This window comes from Pholcus phalangioides, unplaced genomic scaffold (assembly GCF_987345545.1).
Source record: "Pholcus phalangioides strain wild (caught in Gottingen) unplaced genomic scaffold, Ppha-v1.0 ptg000021l_1, whole genome shotgun sequence".
In the NCBI taxonomy this organism is placed as follows: Eukaryota; Metazoa; Arthropoda; class Arachnida; order Araneae; family Pholcidae; genus Pholcus; species Pholcus phalangioides.
In genome coordinates this window covers 6,550,117-6,570,914 of record NW_028301614.1, presented here as the reverse complement: position 1 = coordinate 6,570,914, position 20,798 = coordinate 6,550,117, and the positions used below count along the sequence as shown (strand labels likewise).

The following is a 20,798-nucleotide window of genomic DNA, read 5'->3' as shown; positions in this document are numbered from 1 at the left end:
TTGTACACATGTTAATGTTGTTTGGCAGCGAACATTTGCTGTCACGCTTAATGAAGCAGTAGATTCACTTTCACAGTACTTATACTATTCTTCATAAGAAAGATGTATGCTGATGACGTGAAAATTTATCGCGAGGTTGGGAGTCTGGAAGATTGCATGGCTCTACAAAGAGACCTACAGTCTCTCCATGATTGGTGTGGGGATAATTTCTTCCAGCTCAATGTTCTAAAATGCCACGTCATCAGCTATACAAGAAAATTGTCATCGGCCGAATTCGACTACACCATTGATGCTGTCTCGAGCAGTCGTGTTTCCGTAATCAAAGACCTTGGTGTTTTCTTTGTGACTCCAAGCTTGCATTTACCGATCATATGTATGGTCTCACCAATAAATGCTTAAAACTGCTAGGATTTGTTGTGAGGAGCAGCAATAATTTCAAATCAATTGCGACACTTTTCAGGACTTATGTGCTCCCGAAACTAGAGTACTGCACTATTATATGGAGTCCTCACAACAATCTAGACTCACTGATTCTAGAAAGAGTCCAGAGCAGATTTCTACGTTGCATGTTTTACAAGTAATTTCACGTCTACATCAATGACGTAAGTACAACTGAACTGCGACGTTTTTTTAATTTCCAAAAATTGGAATGCCGAAAAAGAAGTTACCTTCGCTTTTTGTATTATATTGTCAATAATATAATTGATGACTGCTACCTTCTTCAACTTGTTGATTTTTCTGTGTCAATTGGAAATAGGCCTGTTCGGTGAACTTTTCGCCTCCCTAAACTCCGAGCAAATATTTTACGACGGTCCCCTATTTTTGAAATGCGCAATATAATATAATCAGTGCGATGTGAAACCCGATACGTTCAATTTAACTTAAGAGAATTTCTTAAAAGTTATGTGTGAGTATTGAATATTCATGTTATTATGCTTTTCCGTATGTATTTCTATTGTTCCCCTCGTTTTTTTTTGTTTTTTTTTTGTAGTATGTTGTATTTGCGTTTGTATTGCGTATGTTTGTATTTTTCTTCTCTTGTCCATCTCTGTAATTAGGCAATCCTTGCCTGTTGAGACGTGAATAAATAAATAAGATATGAGAGGTAGAGTTTCAGGCAAAATACTTACACAAAAATTAGGACATTATAGAGATTGGAAACACTCTGATTTCTTCAATTGCATGTAAAATAAATAGAAGAAGAAAGAAACGTGCGTGCATGTGTAAAAATGCATAATTATAATAAAATATTTTATTTGTATATGCTCTATGACAAGAAGTCGTATTACATGTATTGCGAACTGAAATACAATATCTCCAACAAACAGAGTATACATGATACGCGTATATATATATTGAATATAATATGAAAACACAAATAATATAGTTATTCGTGTTATATACATAATATACCATATGAGACATTCATGAAAATATATGCAATATTTACAATAAATGTACGTGCGAACAATCAGTTGAAGCACGAGAAAAGTGCTATCGAAAATTCTATGAAACTAAAATTATGAAAATAAAAGAAAACAAAAATAAACAAAAGAAAGCATATTCAATAAGATACAAAAACTAAGAAAAGGAAAGAAAAACTGAAAAAGAGGATACAAAAACGAATGTAAGAGAAAAAATTTAAGAAGATGCAAAAATTAAGAAACAAGAAAAACAAAAATGTTAAGAGTGATAGAGGGAAATAATTTGTGATAATTTCCCTGCTCAATTTAACTGTAACTGCAAGTTTTAATGCGGGAACACTACGCTGTTTTGGCGTACAAGAGGGTGTCGGTTGGCGCACAAGAAGGTGTTTGGCGAGATTGAATGAGACCTTCAGGAAGAAGCCGTAACACAGACAGAGTGACAAGAAACACCGACGTGCGCGGACACCTCTGCCTGGCGGCGGTAAGTTAATTACTGACTCCTTCCTCTTCACTACTTGCCACCTCGTGTAATTAAATGATTATGTAAATTCTAAGAAGTGTGATGAATGATGGATTAAATAACGAAGGAAAATGAAACTGGAGTTATATGTAATTATTTTATTCATGTCTAATTTTAATTGATACAGCCGGCCTTCGTATCACTGGTGCCGTGACCATACATGGCTCAGTTATACGACTTTCATATTTATACGACGTTTGGCTTCGGTAGACATTGACGCACACATTGATCGACCGGTAACCCAAATTGCAACACCAAGAAATACAAGAGATATCGCAACAATATTTATTTTGTAGATAACATGTTGACCAAACATCAAATGATTAAATTTATAGACTTCTGTGAAGTGTGGTTCCTGCCAAAATCAGTAGCCAGAGTAGCCGCCATTGTTGGAGATCACCGCTGCCACACGCCTCGGCATTGATTCAAAGAGACTTTGGATGTGTTCTTGGGGTACAGCAGACCAAGCAGCTTCCACGCGTTGCCAAAGTTGACCTGGTGTGGCAGCTGGGGATGTAATCTGGGTCAATCGTTGAGCAACCATGAACCACATGTTTTCTATCGGTGAAAGATCCGGAGAGCGAGCTGGCCCGGGAAGCAATTCAATCTGGCGATTGACGAAGAACCTTTGGACAATGCGTGCCACGTGTGGTCGCGCATTATCCTGTTGAAATATGGCTGTGGGCAAGCCCTGAAGGAAAGGAAGGACAACTGGCTGCAACACCTCGGAGATGTAGCGCTGGCTTTTTGAAGTACCGGCAATGCGTACTAGAGGAGTGCGAGAGTGATATCCAATACCGCCCCATACCATAATGCCCGGTGCAGGACCAGTGTGGCGGTGCATAACGCAGCTGTTCAGCATCCTCTCTCCACGGTGTCTCCAGACTCGAATCCGACCATCGTGGTGTTGCAGACAGAAGCGTGACTCGTCAGTAAAGACAATTTCATTCCATTGTGCCGTCCACATCCTTCTTTCATCGCACCATTGGCGGCGGAGACGTCTGTGGTTCTGCGTCAAGGGTAGACGAAGCAATGGACGTCATGCGGACAGACCACTCTGCTGTAAACGGTGTCGAATGGTACGCGCAGACACTGGATGATGCGGTACAGACTGAATGTGCTGTGCTATGGTTCGTGATGTGGCTGAGCGATCCGTCACTGCCATACGCACAATACGCCTGTCATCACGTGAAGTGGTGCACTGAGGTGGATGCGATCGAACACGTCGGTCCGTCGTACCCTCCTGCATCCAACGATCACATATCCGCATTACAGTTGTTTGGTTTCGTCCAACACGACTACCGATTTCCCTGAAAGATAATCCACAATCTCGGTAGGCCACTATCCTTCCTCTGTCGAACTCGGACACTTGATCAAAAGATGATCGCTGTTTTCTACGAGGCATAATTGATCGTTTTTTTGAAAAAACCACAAGAAAAACACAATTGCCGTACTTCAAATCGTCGAAATCTCCAAGCCTTAAATAGCGCTTTGAAGTGGCGCCACAGGCGCGCGTGATGTGCGTCTGCACTGAAATTCTAATCATTTGCATATCTCACCTCCGCTAATGCATGTTGTAAATTTCATATTATTTGCATGCTTCTTTCAGGGTGTTGCATTTACGGTGGCCAGCAGTGTATTTTAGGGCAATTGTCCGAATATCCAAAAGTAGCTATTGAGCTGGCCATTTGGAGTGGGCAATTACGTAATTTGTTTATTGCTTGATTCTGAGAATACGCAGATCCGGCAGGCCCCAAAGGAACGGGTTTTATTTTTTTGAAAGACGGTCATATGACCTTTCAGAATTTTTAACCCCAATTTTTTCAGCGTCCACCCTCAGAGGGTGGGAATATCCATTGTAAGCATTTGAAGGGTACAGATCTGCCAATAACAGACATATACAGTACACACACACACACAATTTCCAGTGGAATTTTCTTTCGTTGCGGGTTTTGCCTGGCTGAAATGTCAAAAAAGTTTGAGAACTAATGCTTTTTTGCTCTTTTTTTTCTTCTTCAAAGAAATAATATATGAATAATCTAGATACAGTAGAGACTCTCTCGACTATCCGGTCAAGTTTTATAATACATTGATGAATTACAATATTATACTTTCACATTATGTAATCATTTATCAATGAACAGTACAATAAGTTTAATTAATTTTTGTAAGAACTTCGTCTACGTTTCACGTTTATGTTTTGTTCATTTCGAAATGTATGTTATTTGTACTGCACAGCAGTGTTTCCCAATCTTTTTGATGAAGTGGAGCCCAGTTAGTGAAAGTCAAGGCACCACAGACTCTCTCTCTCTCCTTGCAGCAAGGTCAATTTCCACACTGCTTCCCCATGAAATACAAAACGTGTTTGTTTTTTTTTTTAAATAATATTTGCGTATCACAAAAGTTGAAGTAATCAATTACAAATTCACAACACTAAATGCAATAATGCTTTATGCAGTAATGGTAAATGAAGAGATTCACGGACCCACGAGGGTCTGGGGAAAAATACTGCTGTACAATGTATATGGGTTTTATGTTTACTGCAATTAATTTGGGCCAGAACTGGACATATCCCAGGCACCAGGTCACCACGGCGACTAGACAAACGGTATTGTGGGGCCTGAAATTTTCTGTATCTGGTTGCTAAGTTAGAGTTTATGAATGACATAACATTTTAAGTTTTCATGATGTAGGTCTTTTAACATTGGAAGGGATACATCCGAATTACATAACAAACATTTATTAAGTACTCTTTTGTAAGAAATATGAATAAGATAAAACAGCGGATTTTTTTTATAAAAAGGATGTTTTTGATAGCATTGGGGGGGGGGGAAGGTAGTGAGTATTGATGTATTGATCTGGCCTATCTAGTTGTTCTGTCATCCGGCCTGCCCTTCTGGCACATTAGGATAGTCCAGTCTACCGTATAAGTGAACGTAGTATTCTGAAAAAAAATTTTCTCTAAGCGCTTTAAAAAATGTGGTTTTAAAATTTAATCCCGCATTAATTTTTTCTTCATAACGGAATTTAAGGTAAAATTACACAGGGGTCATTAAAAAAAAAAATCTTAGTCATGCTTTCTCATTTATACGACGTTTTGTCTAGACCTTTTTAAAGTCGTATAAACGAGGTTCTACTGTCGATGAATTAGTTGATTACTGTTTTGTGTTTCGCAATATCCCGCATCCGTGAATCCTTAGTGTGTATATTATTCAGTAAAGAATATTCTAGAAATCTTCAATTTGTTGACTCGAATTTGCACTTGCAAATTTTGTTGAAAGAATTTGCAATGCGTGATCCATAAATTTAACGGGTTTCAGTTTTAATGCTCTCAGCCACAGCAACCACAAACCGACCATGATCCCCACTCTGTCCCCATAGGGGATATAAACTGGTCATCCAGAGTGTTTGGTATATGGTGGAAGAGCGATATGAGCACTAAGCGGGAAAGACCACCAGCGGGTAAGAAGACACAAAATTGAGGTTGCATTGGCTAGGTGCTTACAAAGACGCACGTCGCCAGCAAAACTCGAAGGGGGCCCCACGAAAAACTATAGACATAAACTGAAGAGCCTGAGAGACATAAAACTGGTACAGGCATGCGTATGCAAATAAAGAGATATGGAACCAATCAGAGTACGGCGCTGCAGTCCGCAACGCCTATATAACACAACAAGTGTCTGGCATAGTTGTTAGATCGGTTACTGCTTCTACAATGGCAGGTTATCGAGATTTAAGTGAGTTTGAACGCGGTGTTATACTCGGCGCACGAGAGATGGGACATAGCATCTTCGAGGTAGCGATGAAATTCGGATATTCACGTACGACCATTTCACGAGTGTACCGTGATTCCGGTAAAAAATTAAATCTACGACATCGCCGCGGCCGGAAAAAGATCATGCAAGAACGGGACCAACGACGACTGACGAGAATCATTAAACGTGACAGACGTGCAACCCTTCCGCAAATTTCTGCAGATTTCAATGCTTGGCCATCAACAAGTGTCAGCGTGCGAACCATTCAACGAAACATCATCGATATGGGCTTTCGGAGCCGAAGGCCCACTCGTGTACCCTTGATGACTGCACGACACAAAGCTTTACGCCCTACTGGGCCCGACAACACCGACATTGGACTGTTAATTTACGAATATAAGAATATTTATCTCACCAGGGCCGCAACTAAATACATTGTTACCAGGAGCAAGCCGGGTGTGCATGTAGAAGCAGTAAAAGGGTGAATTCAGCCCCCGGGCAAAGGAACTCCGACCTAGTAGCGGCAATGCATCTCATATATTTGTGATGTATTTTTTTATATCATGGAACTCTTTTTAATTCACTGAAAAATTTCAGTATTTCTCGCCAGTGGCGATTTTTCAGTGCTTTTACCAATAGTTGGCAACTTTTTACTTTTGGTATTATTTCTGGAGATAATTGGCAATTTCCCGTATTTTGAATCCTAATGTCCCGTATTTTTCTTATGGAAATATGATCAGCCTAATCAAGCCTTCGGAGCTGATTTCGTTCGATATCAACGATAAACATAACAATCAAGAAATCGAAATCTAGTTTTATTTCACTCGACAAATCATCTGCAAATCAACTTCAATAATGGCGGTGGACGTACACGTTATTACTACTAGATTAATCTCAACAAAAATTTCGAATACTAATTTTTGTTTTGGTCGATGTCTGTCCGATCGAAATAGATGTACGGTAGGCAGGAGATCCAATTACATGGCCGGTGCGGCGGGCTTCTTCTTCTTGGCGGCCGTCTTCTTCTTCTTGCTGGCTTTCTTCTTGGCCTTGGTCTTCTTCTTGGACTTCTTAGCGGAAGCCTTCTTCTTTTTCTTGGCGGCAGCAGCCTTCGCCTTGGCCTTTGCCGTCTGGACCTTTGCAGCAGCAGGTTTAGCGACTGGTTTCACGATCTTCGGACCCGCGGTGACGGCGGCGACGTTACCTTGCTGGTGGGCTTCTCCGGCCGACGACATTTTGATGATCTTCGTCGGATCCATGATATCATGTATCACTGCTTGGCGCTCGATTTCTGAAGGCGAATGACTGTTCAGAGAGTTTTCTTCTTCTCAAGCTTCTGATGAAGAGCTCCGCCACTATTGAATGAGATGGTTTTAGAACGTCTGTTTAATCTTCTCCTCGGAGATCGAGATCACGTTTCGATTCCCGTTAGCACGTAATTCAACTTTAGGCCTTTTCAATGGACGTTGTTTACGTGGTTCGTTCAAAAAGCATCCGACCATAATTTTTCGCTCATAAAGGGCCGTTCAAGTATTACGTAAGCAAATTTTTTGCCATTTTTGAACCCCTTCCCTTGTCAGCAAAATTTCGTCATCAGCTCTGCCCCTCTGAATCCTAACTCATATTTTCATAAAGGGTGGTTGCTGACGTAAGCATTATCCAAATCCCCCCTTCTCATCAAAAGTCAGCAAATCGGAAACCCCCTTCGCCCCCCTATCGATGATGACGTAATACTTGAACGACCCCTAAAGAAATGAAGCTAGGGAACGTAGGCGTGCACGTATGTAGGCCATTCTAGTGCGCATGCTCGAATTTTTTTCCTGCCTGCAGAAACCTCTTGGTAGTACTCCTTGGTGATGGTTATGCCGTGCGGTGCGTACTCGTAATGAACCACACCTCATGTCATAGATGGATGGTCAGGATTTTGTGTTGATTAGGATGCAACTAAGCCTCACTGTAAATATACCATTAAAAATTACATAATATAGGCGCCCGAAATGAATCATTCAGTAGACTAAACAATAATCATTGCCCAATACAGTGTCACGACACATTATTGTACACATTGTGGTACATTTATGAACATTTTAATGGCTTATTCGGTATTCTATTCACAACCCTATCAGAGAGATTGTGAACAGTTCGATCATATCTCCCCGACGCCTGCGTTCACCCAATGTAAACATAAAAAAAATCAAGTCTCTCTCCTTAGCCTAAACCCCGTGTGCCATCAAGAGCACGCGTGGCTCTTCTCTGCACACCTTCGACCAAGTCAATGTCCTTGTGCCCACAAATTAACGAAAGGTTTTTCTCGTTTTTGGTGCACAGAGTAAGATGCCATTAAGAATATTTCATATTTTTATAAAAGGTGGTTGATGACGCAAGTATCATCCATACCCCTCTCCCTCCTTGTCATCAAGTCAGCAAATCCGGAAAGCCCCTCCCTCCATCGATAATGACTTAATATTTGAATGACCACTAAATACACTCTGATGAAATGAACCATTACAAAAATGCGCACATATTAAAAGCGGTTTCTGTTTTGGAGTAGAAAACTGGTCACCAATATTGATCAAAGAATTATAACATTCGTTTTTTTTTATTTCATATAGATGGCAGAAGGGGTCTAGGTCTTTTGGGAAACAATTCTTCTTCATTGTTGAGTAATGACTATCGGCTGTAAATAGATGTAAAAGGAACAAAGCCGAAGGTGCGTGCGAATGTGTTTTTATTATCAAGTATAACAATAATATATTTCTGATAATCCTACTCCGATGCTTTCTGTCCCATATTGAGTATATAAACAATATCGTTACTTTGAAATCTCTGCTGCCATCTATGAAACATGAAAAATACTGATAAATATTATGCCAGCTCTTAAAATGCGCTGCATGGGAGAAATGCAATGCGATATGATATTGAAAAATATTTTGACCAATAATATTAGTTAAAATGTCCAGTTTAGTTCGAATTTAAACAGTTATTGTTTGTATATTGTAAAATAATATGAATAAAAATTAAGAATTTTCAGTCTCGTGAACTTCACTCATATTATTTTACAATATATAACCAACTGTAAAAATTTAAAAGTGAACTATTTTAACATTATTGCTCAAAATATTTTTCAATATATCATTTTTTCCATACTGTACACGAGTAGAAAACTGATGACCAAAATTGATCAAAGAATTATAACATTTGCTTTTTTGATTTGATATAGATGGCAGAAGGGGTACAGTTTAATTTTTTTTTATATAATTTAAAACTGTCACACACATGTAGTTATTTTCAATATTTTCTAGAAGGCACACTTTTGCTGATATATATATGTAAAATGCATTTTTAACCCATTCATTAGTTATGGAAAAAAGTAACTAAGAAAAGCACCATTTTTTCATGGTGATAATTACTATCACACTGTAGCTTAGTATGAACACCAGGCAGACACATATGGTCCAACAAAGACTTACTTTATATTCAAATCAATTGCTTTGAAATAAAACAACTACTTTGTATCTTGCGAGGGTAATATTTTGCAAATTAAAATTCTTATTAGGGTACAGAAAAAAATCTTGATTCAAATAATGCATGATATTTCGTATAAAGAATGAGGACTCCAACAGATATTTGCTTTCTTTTATTTGACTTAAAAGAGATCAATGAAGGGGGGGGGGGAAACCAATACATGTTTATATTACACAAAGACAAACACTGTTTAATGGATATATGAGGTGACAAACAGAGGATATAACACATACAACAGAGTAAGAAATTTCAAACATTGATACCATCAGTAAATAATAAGTGTTAAGAACATCAGGTTTCAATGAGCTATTCATCACATCAGACAGTACACTCATACATTCCAAAAACAACATCTAGCATCAAAGATGAAATACATTTAACATTTTTCTCGAAGATTTTGATGTTTAAAATCGATACTAGAGAGTGTCAAAGCTAAATTTCAATCAATATTACCTCAAATCAATATGCATATCACAATAAACATAAGTTGTATTAGAATTTTTTCCCCTACTTTTCCTTCAAGAGATCACCACAATGCATTGACTTCTGATTTTTTAAATGTTAATTCAGTCATTCGAAAACATTTCACACATCTTACAAATATTAATAGGAGTACATACAGAATCAGTTTAGCTCTGCTATACTTTAAAAACTCTATAAAAACCAACCTACGGCACAAACACATGCTGGAGATATTTCCACTATTATCACACAATGTTTACACCAATCGATCATTTTACTGAGTCTCTCCCAAGCATAGTAAAACTGAAAACCTTTGTTAGGCCATCACTGTTTGCAAATCAACTATGTGTAGGGTAGAATATATTCAGTATAATACTTAGACTTAAGGATCAAATTCCAATCCAGAAAAAAGTTTTATGATCTCAAATCAATATTTATACATGAGAAGATGTTAACACATGCAATCACAATGGTATATTTCATTAGGTGTCTGGAATTAATTTTTCTTTGTTGTTATAAGTAAGAACATGTCTGGTCAATTTGTTCAAAATGGGATATTTACCACAACTGGCTCACGAGCAAAGGGAACAAAACTACATAAATTTATAAAACTCAAAAGCATTGGCAAATCATAAATGATCATTTTCACATAATCGTTGAATTAAATTAGGGCTAGAAAAATCTCTGAAAATTTGCATGCCCAATCAAGCCTGTAACTTAATCAGGACATATTTAAAATTACACATGTGCCTGAATCAGTATTCCATATGCCAGTGTCGAGCACATGATTGAAAAAATACACAAACTGGAAACACAAAATAAATTTGTCCAGCATTAGATCATAAAAATGTGAAAGATTGGATATCATGCAGCGATTGAGTTTCAGAAGGAAAACTGACATGCTTCTGTAGGGAATCGAATCACAGTCCTGCAGCTGTCCTGACGAGTGCTTTCCCATTAACCACTTCATGTACAAGCTTTTGGCAAGAAATTTGGATTATCTCTATTTGATAAATTAGGTAACCTTGTGCTAACCTAACTGCATGTTAAAACAGGAAGGGGAAAGAAAAAAATTTATATACAAGAAAAAAGTATAGTAGAATAATGGGTAAAGTAGGTAAGTTTGATTTAGTTCTCTTTCACCCTTACATGCATATTAGAAAGATACATCATAAGCGGGGGAATCATTAACAGGAGTATAGAAAGACAGGAAGGAAGAAAAGACCAAGGGTTACTAAAAAGCTTCGTGATGATGGAGAGGAAAGAAAACAGAGGGCTCATTTGAATTTATTCCACTGGTGTTTCGATGTAATATTACATCCATGATCGTAAAGAGGTTTTGTTACAAAGAACTGTCAATTTCTCTTAGAGCATACATATATGTTGAACAAGATTGCCCATGGAAAGCCTCCTAGCTCAGCTAATAGCTCTTAATGGCAATAGCCCCAAGATGGTGACATGTGGAGAGGGAGAGTGACATTGTTTCCCTCTGTATGTGGCCATCTGGAGGTTATCATGGTTGAGAGCTGCTAGCTGAGTTAGGATGTGTTGTCACGTTCAGCATGCATATATGCTCTAAGGTAAGAAAATGTCAGAGCACGGACTGGGAGGTGATGGTGATTTGATTCCTTGCAGAGGCATGTGAATTTTCCTTCTGAAAATCATCTCTGCTTGGTATAAAGTCTTTCTTACTCTGTAAGAACTGAGGAGAGTGACATTGTTTCTCTCAGCAGCCCTGGGTCACTTATACTTTTTTAATAGGGTGACAAATGCTTTATCTCTAAATCAAGTACAAGAAACTGTCATCCTCCTCCTCATAACAAAAGATAGGCAACCCATTGGATATATGTATGTTAAAAAGACACTTTCGAGTTGCTAATTATCACATAGCCTAATCCAATTTTTAATAAATGGTAATGAATTGTATGTATACAAATTTTTTAAATGAAACAATCAGAGCAGCCAACAATAACTGAAATATGTAATCAAGGAGGGCAGAGCAAAGAGGTGACAGCATCACTTGGTTTGGTGTTTGGTATACAAAGTAAGTTTTATAATACTACTACGGTAGAGTCTTGATAATCAGAGGTGAAAGGGACCAACTCAGATCACTGAAAACTCAGATCATCCAAAAAGTAATAGAAAAGGACATTATAGGGTGGAGGGGCTACCTATTCTTACCTGTTTTGGCCTTAATTCAACGATACTTGATTCATTACACAACTGTTAGAAGACAAATGGCCTCTTTTTAAGGGAAGCTGGCATGAGGTCCAGTCTTGGGACTTTGATACAAATGTTAATTTTTTTTCACAGCATAAAATTAATATGGAAGGAAGGACCTGTGAAAACTTCTGTTCTGGGAGTCCATCGAAGACCCCAGGGCAAGGATCAAGCCCACGAAATTACTTTCATTTGTAGCAACAATGAGATAAAATCAAACTCATTCTTGATGAAAATGAGATACTAGACGAAAAAATTTGGCACCTCGAATTATTGAGACTCTACTGTAATTAAACATTAGGTATTACACTGGGGGTGGGGGACCATTTTTAGACTGAAATTAAAATAATAACAAACAAAAACTATTTACTTAATTTATTAAAATCCATCCAAGTTAGAAAAAAATATGTTATTAAACAGCCATGGGTTGAATGAGCCAAAAGAGATATAAATTAACTTTATAAGCTATGACTTTATTATAAGGAATTGAGAAACTATGGGATGAAGAATATTCAAATAAAGAATGCTTGTTCCGTATAGGGGTTCTAGGTAAATAGAATGATGAAAATAGTGTCCATGATCATATTTGAGGGACACCATTAAGCAGAGAAATTTGAAACACCATTTAAATAGGGTTTCCCCCAGAGAAACTATTAGCTGGCCATAAAAGAGGTATGGCTGCATCTGCAGGGCAACCACTGAGCTTTTACTATAACTGCTTCAACTAATCTATCACACACCACTTTTTATTAAACAGTTTCATGTACTCAGCAAGCAATAGTGTTGTACTAGCACATGCTGTTACTAACAAATATCAAACCATGTATTGATGTCACCTCTTTTTTGGTCTCGCCATATAATATTCCGGTAATTGTGAGCTTTTTATACATCTCATTCGAACAGCACAATTATCAATGGTTTTTCAACTAACCTGAACGATTTAAAATAATCTTATTGAATGCAACTGACCTTTAATTTATTGATTTTTGCACTATGGTATACTTGTGATTGGTGAATAAATGCATAGGCAGATTATATTGCAGAATTTCTGGCATTAGAGTCATATAAAAGAGTGTTTTATTTGCATTAAAATAAAAGCAATTATTTAATAGTATTCACTATTATAAAATTGAGAGAATTATAAAAAAATTCATTATTGATATTTCAGGGGTGCAAGTGCCCCTCATTCATTTTGGAGCGGCAAACTTTAATTTTTGGAGCAGAAAGTTCAAAAATGGAGCAGAACTAAAAACTAACTATATCTACAAAATAAGATTTAATTTTTCTATGAAATGCCAAAAGTTTTGCCAAAAATGGGTGGAACGAGTAATTCTAAATAAATTTCCTTCACAAATTAAGTCCATTTAAACTTTTTCTGAAGTATCTTATCTCTGTCACTACTAAAACATGCATTACTGAAATGACGAATAAAAATTATTAGACTCTTTTCAAATTAAGCACCATGGATGTATACTGAAAACCTAGGCAGCAAGAATTTCTGCTGCTTGAACACCAAAATCTTGTTCATCCTGATATGGCAAAAAAAAAGGTGCATGCAGAATATAATAAGGGTTTCCAGGAAAAAAAGTTAGCTTCTCACAGAATTTAAAGAAATGATTAAATTAAAAGCGAAATGCAAAAAAAGAGAAAAATATTTAAAAAAAAAAATACCTTATTTACTTAAACAATATCTCAACATAATAGCATGTTAATAAATTTAAAAAAAAAAATTCTGCTGTTTTCTAAGCCTGAAGCCTGTTACAATATTTTCTACATGAATCACGAGTCGCTTTCAGAAGTTCAGCATCTTAATGACAATTTTTTTTTAATTTTTCATGCCTTTGAACATAAGATTTTGTATGTCTAATTCTTTTAAAGCTTTGGATAGACAGATTTTTCACTGTTCAAACAGACTTTTGTTAACACTGAACTCTCTTTCACTGTCTGCGTTACCATGTGCTAAAGGTAAAAAAGCCTTCACCAAAACTGGCAAAATTTTGAACTTTGGGCTGCTTTCAAGGTTATAAAGTTTGAATATGTCTGCCCAATATCTATCTATTCTTTGAACTGATTTCACTTCTTGTAATTCTTTGCATTGTAGTGTAACAATTCATCACTCATAATTGATAGTTCTGTCGGTGATACAATGTTAAGTAACATCCTAGCAATAAGTGAAGGAGTAATGTACCATCCCAGCAATGCATGTGAGGGAGTGCAAAAAACAAGAGAGGGTGCAAACATTTCATTCTCTCCAACATGTTTTGGAAAGGTAGGGCATTTATATATAATTGGTATCTCACAGAAGTTATGTACATATAAAATGAACACATGCTCCTAGTACAAACTCCTTCCTTTGACTATTGGTAAGAGCATGTGCCTTCTTCACCAACGCAGGGGTGGACCGTGCGGCCATATTGGGCGCCGCTCTAGGAGGGGTGCCAAATGGAGTTGAAAGGGTGAAAAAACTTTGTCTATCAAAAAAAGCGTGGTCAGTAGCACCAAAAATAGGTTCTGCATGGGTAGAGATTTTTTCCTTGAGCTGGCCCTGTTCGCCAAATCCGAATTTTCGCGATGTGAAATTGTCACGATCGGCAACTGCCGACGATAACCACACGACCGCATAGTGGCTAGACGACAAAACTATGGATATTTTAGCTGGAGTTTTTACAGATCCCGATTTTTCCCAACGATCTCCGAAAAATTTCGGTAATTTAAACGAGTAAACCAATCCCCCTTTTCGATTCTTCGCAAAGGCGCGTGTGCAATCTTGCGGGAAATAAAGCGAATTCACGCCGTAGGTACGCTGTCTCTGAACGCAGGTTGGTAGCGGAGAAATTACCGTTATTTTCAGTATATAACCCGCAGGAGAATAAACGCTCTCTGAAATCGGAAAATTCGGCATATTCATTCAGGGACTTTGATAGCCCACGGGTTACACCAATAACGGTACAGGACCGTTAATGGACTACTTCAAAGTAGTACAACTACTTTCCAAGGTCACGAGATGACGTGATTGTGGTACATGGTGGGAAATATTGAAAGTTTCCCCTTCCATATCTTTTTCCTTGTCTCGGAAAGAACGCGTTCCGTGAACAAAAATTTCATGCTTCTTTTTCCTAAATTCCGGGTATTTGACGCACTACATGCATTAGCGGTACCTCCGCGAACCACAAACAAGAATTGGCGCAAATGCGCAGGGATTCGGCGCCTTGGCGCACCATGTAGCAAGACAACCGTTTCGGCGAAATTGGCGCAGCTCTTGCACCCCTGTATTATATTATTTAAAAAAATATTATTTTAAAAGTGAATGGAATCAGAACAAATTTGTGTTTTGGCAGCGATCAGTTCATAAAAACTACACTCACTTTATTGAAGAAGAGTTGACAAAAAAAACTTAAATTGTCATAATGCTTTTTAAACAATTATAACAAATGGATAAATAAATATTAAAATATATTAGTAATAAATAAAATTCATCAATCATTATATACACACGTAAGTGTATAAACTATCACTGCGGCAAACCCATACCCACATTAAAAAATAAAACATTTACGTGCCTGTCAATAACATACAAAATCAATGCAACTTTTTGGAATAACTCATAAATTATTTATTGGAGAAATACAAATCAAACAAAAAAAAACCGCCTTAATCAATATAGCAATAACTGAAATATAAAGAAAATATGGCTAGTTAATTAAAATAAAAAAATTATACATATATATAAGGGTTATCGAACACTGTCTCCCAACATTGAAATTGAAGGAGAAGCTATAATTGAAATAACTGCTGATAAAATTGTGGCTTAACTGCACAATGCTCCCAATTCTTTAATCAAATGAACATATCATATGTACATCATTTTGCTACAACAGAAAACCATCAACCCAAGACGAAGCATTTTTCTTTCCATTGTAAAGGGTAAAAATAAATGGCGATCACATGAATCACATTAAAATGATACACTCAAACTTCCATAATTAAAATTCTCAATACCTTCAAGTAACTTCAATTCACCAGTGTCACCAAGGCTCTGTCCAGACTTTTTTGTAGGGTCCTGTTTTTGGGAAAAGTTTTCTTAATTTGTGAAAAGGGTCATTAATTTTGTGAGAAATGAGTAATTTTGTGGGAAGCGAAATAATCTAGTTCATCTATCACAGAAGAAATTAAATGTCAAATTTATGGCTTCATTATTTTTTATTTTGTGAAGGGTCCATTTTTCAGATCCGGATATTTGTGAAGGATCCAAAAAAATGGACCCAAATTTTTGTTGGGCAGACCCCTGGTCACATATAGGATTCCCAGCAAAAAATCTGGTTAATCATTTCCCTGAAAAAATATAATTCAAAATCCTTCCAAACTTCAAATCTTGTTTTTAAAGTTCCCCTCCCCCACAGAATGTTTCCTGACTTTTCTCAAATATTTGAATACTTCCGACATTTGGAAAAAAAAAAAATTACACTTCCCCAACTTTCCAGGTCACTGGGAACCCTGCATATATTCTCTGTAAATCAACTTTCTCTAACTCAAAACAATACAGACTTCCAGAAGCATTTCAAAACATTGAAGTTTGACTGCACGATTCAATTTCATACATAATAATAAAAGATGACTAAGATAGCCTCAGATAACAACTAGAAATGTCCTCAGCCACTTCGTTGGGCATTTTGCCTGTTGTGGCGTTGTATTTGTATTATAAAAAAAAATTACTCTATCTAATTTTCAAACCATTTTTATATTTTGAGAGGCATTTGGCAAAAAAGAGCATTGGTCCTATCAGCCATACGTTTGGGATTCATATCATGAACAGAGTATTGCTCTATAAAAACTCTTTAAATCAATCTCTAAATACTTCAGAATCATGGAAGAACAGAAGTTTGGACACTTCATGTTTGATATACATATTTGCACATTAGATAGTTAAACTTTCTACAGTTCAATGAAATTTTGATAAATTAATAGGTAAAAAATAATTTCTGTACAAATTTACATGCTAAGTATAGAATAAATAAAATTCATATTCACGTAATATATACCATACTGCCGATCATTAATTGTTCCTATGAAGTAAAGTGATTTATTTCTGTCAGTTCAGTAGAATTTTGAGAAGTTAAACACAAAATGTCAATTCCAATGATATCTCATTTGCTATTGTGTTTCTGAAGGAAGTAATATGGTGGTGGAGAAAACAAGTTTTTGAATGAGGTGTTAAACTGTGTTGTAACAGTTGGTCCCGTTCAGATTGCCACCAAAAGCTTTAGCTTTTAAATTTAAGTAACAAAATAATAACAACCTTTTGAGCTAAAGGAATTCATCAATTTTTGCAGCTCCCTCCACAATATTAGTGTTTCACTAAAATTAGTTTGTATTTTTAAAGTATTAATTTTTTTTCTTTAAAATTTGTGTTCTTAAATGTATAAAGACCACCATGAATGAATGTATCATTTGACTGGTGCTAGGAAACTTGTGATCAACCAAAACAAAAACCCACCAGTCATCATTTCATGTCTAACATTTCTTGAGACCCACCTTACAAAAAGGGCCTTCCAGCTCAAATTTAAAATCACTCTAACACAAAATACTTCAAATAAAAGAGCATAAAATTTACATACATAAATAAGAAAACAGGTAAGGTATCACCTGAGATAACTAAATTCATAGATGCATGATTTGCTAGTGAACATAAAAAGATCTGCCATCAATGACATTTATAAGTGTTTTCACATCTACTCCTCCAAAAGCAAAAATAAAGAATATAAAAGTAGCCCAAAATTATTGGTAGTGTTGTGGGTGATAGATCTCCTCCAGAAAAACATCAACATCACAGAAGGAAAACAAAGAACCTTTCCTCAAAGAATGTGCGTAAATAAGTTTGTAATACACGTGAAATCAGTTTCCACAACCTGAAAACACTATGGCACATAAAACTAATATCATCAGAAAATAGTAAGGTATCTAGAGGTTGAAACTATGCTTTCTAGAATAATTTGTAACTGGCCGATAACAAAGTAGATTTAACTCAAATAATATGACTTAGAAATCTGCAGATATCATTTAAAAAAAAAAAAGTTGCTAATGAAAGTATGATAAAACAAATGTCATTAAATAACTGATGAAAGAGCTACGACATAAGCACTCAAAAATGAATTCAACCATTCCATGATAACAGAAGAAAACATTAAGAATGAAAACAAACATAACAAATTTTCAAGAAAAAAAAAACCAGTCAACATCAGTGAAACTCTCACAACAAAATAATAGCATAAGAAAGTACCTTTTATGTTTGTTTGTAATTTCAACGTGCAATTTTATTAGTGAATATGCATCCTGTCACACTTTACTTTTTTTTTAAATTTGGTAACATGAGATTTTGAGAATATTTTTAAAATCTCTTATTATGGAACACAACCTTCCTGCACGTTTTTGAGCTGAGTCCTGAAGATATAAAGTGTGTGCCGTGAAGCAACATGATGAGACATTCTTTTACCCAACCTGCAGCGGCACGAAGCCTGCTTGTCGCAAGCGATTTCCTTTTATCGATATTATCAGTGGTCAAAGCATATAACAGCTCACGAATTTACCCATTGCAAGAATGACAACAAGTCACGAGCTGGAACATTCCTAGTCAGAGCTTTGACTCTCAGATTCCGATCATCTGTCAGAAGAACTACTTCTCGTTCCAACTTTACATGATCACCTGAAACGGTACAAAAAACAGAACGCTCTTATACATAAGGTCTAGAAAGCATTTTTTTTTTCCTTCTGAAAGAAAATATATTATTAAATCTACACGACAGAGGTAAAGGGCACTATGTCCATTTTTGTCAATATTTGGATAAACTATTAATTTGCAGTATTTTTGTTGCACTGCACAGATATAGGACACCAAGTCTTTTTACGATAAATAACAGACATTCACTTTATATTATAAAACAAGCAAGCTTCATAGAAAGATATGATAAAAAAAAATTTTAAATGGCTTTTCTGTAAAATTTCCACTTGGCGAATACGTCCCTTTACCTCCGGCACACACAAAAATATATCCCAGCACTGTGAGACACTATACTTGATTTTTCCACCTCTTGTTGTTCAATAACATTGATGTTCACAGAGTCCTACTTAAATTGATCTTCTCCTTTATTCTACACAACAACAGAATGGTATATTTAAGGCATAATTCTGGCCTAAGTTTGAAATCTTTCCCTAAGACGTTAACATTTAAATGATAAAATGCAAATACAACACCACAACAGGCAAAATGCCCAACGAGGTGGCTAAGAAATGAAAGTCAGATATCTTAACCACTGGACTACACAGCACATCCTTAAACTGGGTTTAGGAAGATTTTAAGGAATTTGGGGATGTTGGAAAAACTTTGATGTCCGTCTTTGTTTAGAAGTAAGGTGATTGATCATTCCAGGATTCAAACCCGGGTCGTCAGGATGAGAGTCATACATCTTAACCACTGGACTACCAGCACTAATAATATAAGGCAAAGTTATAAAATATAAAATAAGGTGTAAATAAGGTATATGAAATAAGGCGAAATTAAGCATAAACTTGGTAGCAAAAAGGCAAGAAACAAGTCATAGTGAATCAATTTTTGCAATTAATAAATAAAAATACAATTTCATTAAGAAAATATGCAAAAAAATCTTATCCTCTTTGCTGCAGAGGTACACATGTGTTTACCTGCCATTACCTAACTGTAATGACAGGTTTTGACAGTTTAAACTGTCATATATAAAACCTTAACTATTTCTTTTCAATATAAAAACTTCCATTGGAAATACACACACGTCATTATGTAATGTTATATAAAGAATAAATACTCAATATGATTGTAAAATAATTTTCTACTCCCTGCAGAATTATTTTGTATGAAAAATGTTTTTTTTTCCTTGTAAAATATGCAATTTGAATAGAGCATAACAAAAGCTGAAGAAAAAACAATGGAATGATTTGTATTCCTCAACTCAAGATGATTCTTGACCTTCCAAAATTTCTTCAACTGCTTATATATGTTGATATATGTAAACATCTCTATATTATTTTATAAATGATAAGGGTGTTCAAAAAAGTTCTTTCAGGCCATATATGTAATACTGAGATTTCTGTTATTACTAAATTATCTAGATAACTTAAAAAATCCATACCCTTATTGTGCATAATATAGAATATATATCTAGCAATCAAAATACTAAATTGTAGGACTAAAATATCCTTCAATTTGGCAGAGATGGCTTGTATACGATGCTCAAGAAACTTCTGTAATTTATTCTTAGTGCAAAAGTAAGAATGACTAAGTTTGACTATGATATGGTGTATTTACTAGCATTTATAATGCAATGGTTCTACAATTAACGCTACAAGCTAAGCGTGCAAAACAATGCCCTGGGAATTAAGTCCTGTCAGTACTACTTTGATTGAAAATGCTCTTTAAAACTCTTGATTTATACAAGCGAAGAAATTTTTAGGTGAAAATAAATGAGTTTGATTAGTATTAACAGTTGTTGCTTGAGAATTATCAATATGAAATAAAATTTTGAGCACAACAGAAAATGTAAAATATCAAAATATATACTTTATACTTAATAATTATAATTCAAAATGTTATGCCTCCTGGCAGTCCAGTAGTTAGGGGGATAGTTTCTAACTGCACAGGTCTGAGTTCGAATCCCAGCTCGGGCATGGGTGCCTACTAACACCACTAACAAATTTCCTGGGATGGATCATATAGATCTCTTAGGAATGCGTAAGGATCATGTTATAAAAAATAATCTACACTTTAATCTACATAACAGTGCTTTGCTATTTAACATATCTATCAGGTTAAAAGATTTGACAACCTAGCCTTGATCCCCTATCATCACATATTTTGAATAA

General features: G+C 36.0%; 1 protein-coding gene across 1 annotated transcript in view; it reads right to left on the bottom strand.

The window, feature by feature from the left end:
- Nucleotides 1-9,324: 9,324 nt before the first annotated feature.
- LOC149070548 (telomerase-binding protein EST1A-like) overlaps nt 9,325-20,798 on the bottom strand; it is a 39,402-nt gene continuing 27,928 nt past the window's right edge. The window contains exon 19 of the mRNA XM_089249174.1: nt 9,325-18,609. Coding sequence (XP_089105300.1) covers nt 18,482-18,609 — 128 coding nt within the window. The 3' untranslated portion in view covers nt 9,325-18,481. The remainder of the gene's footprint in view (nt 18,610-20,798) is intronic.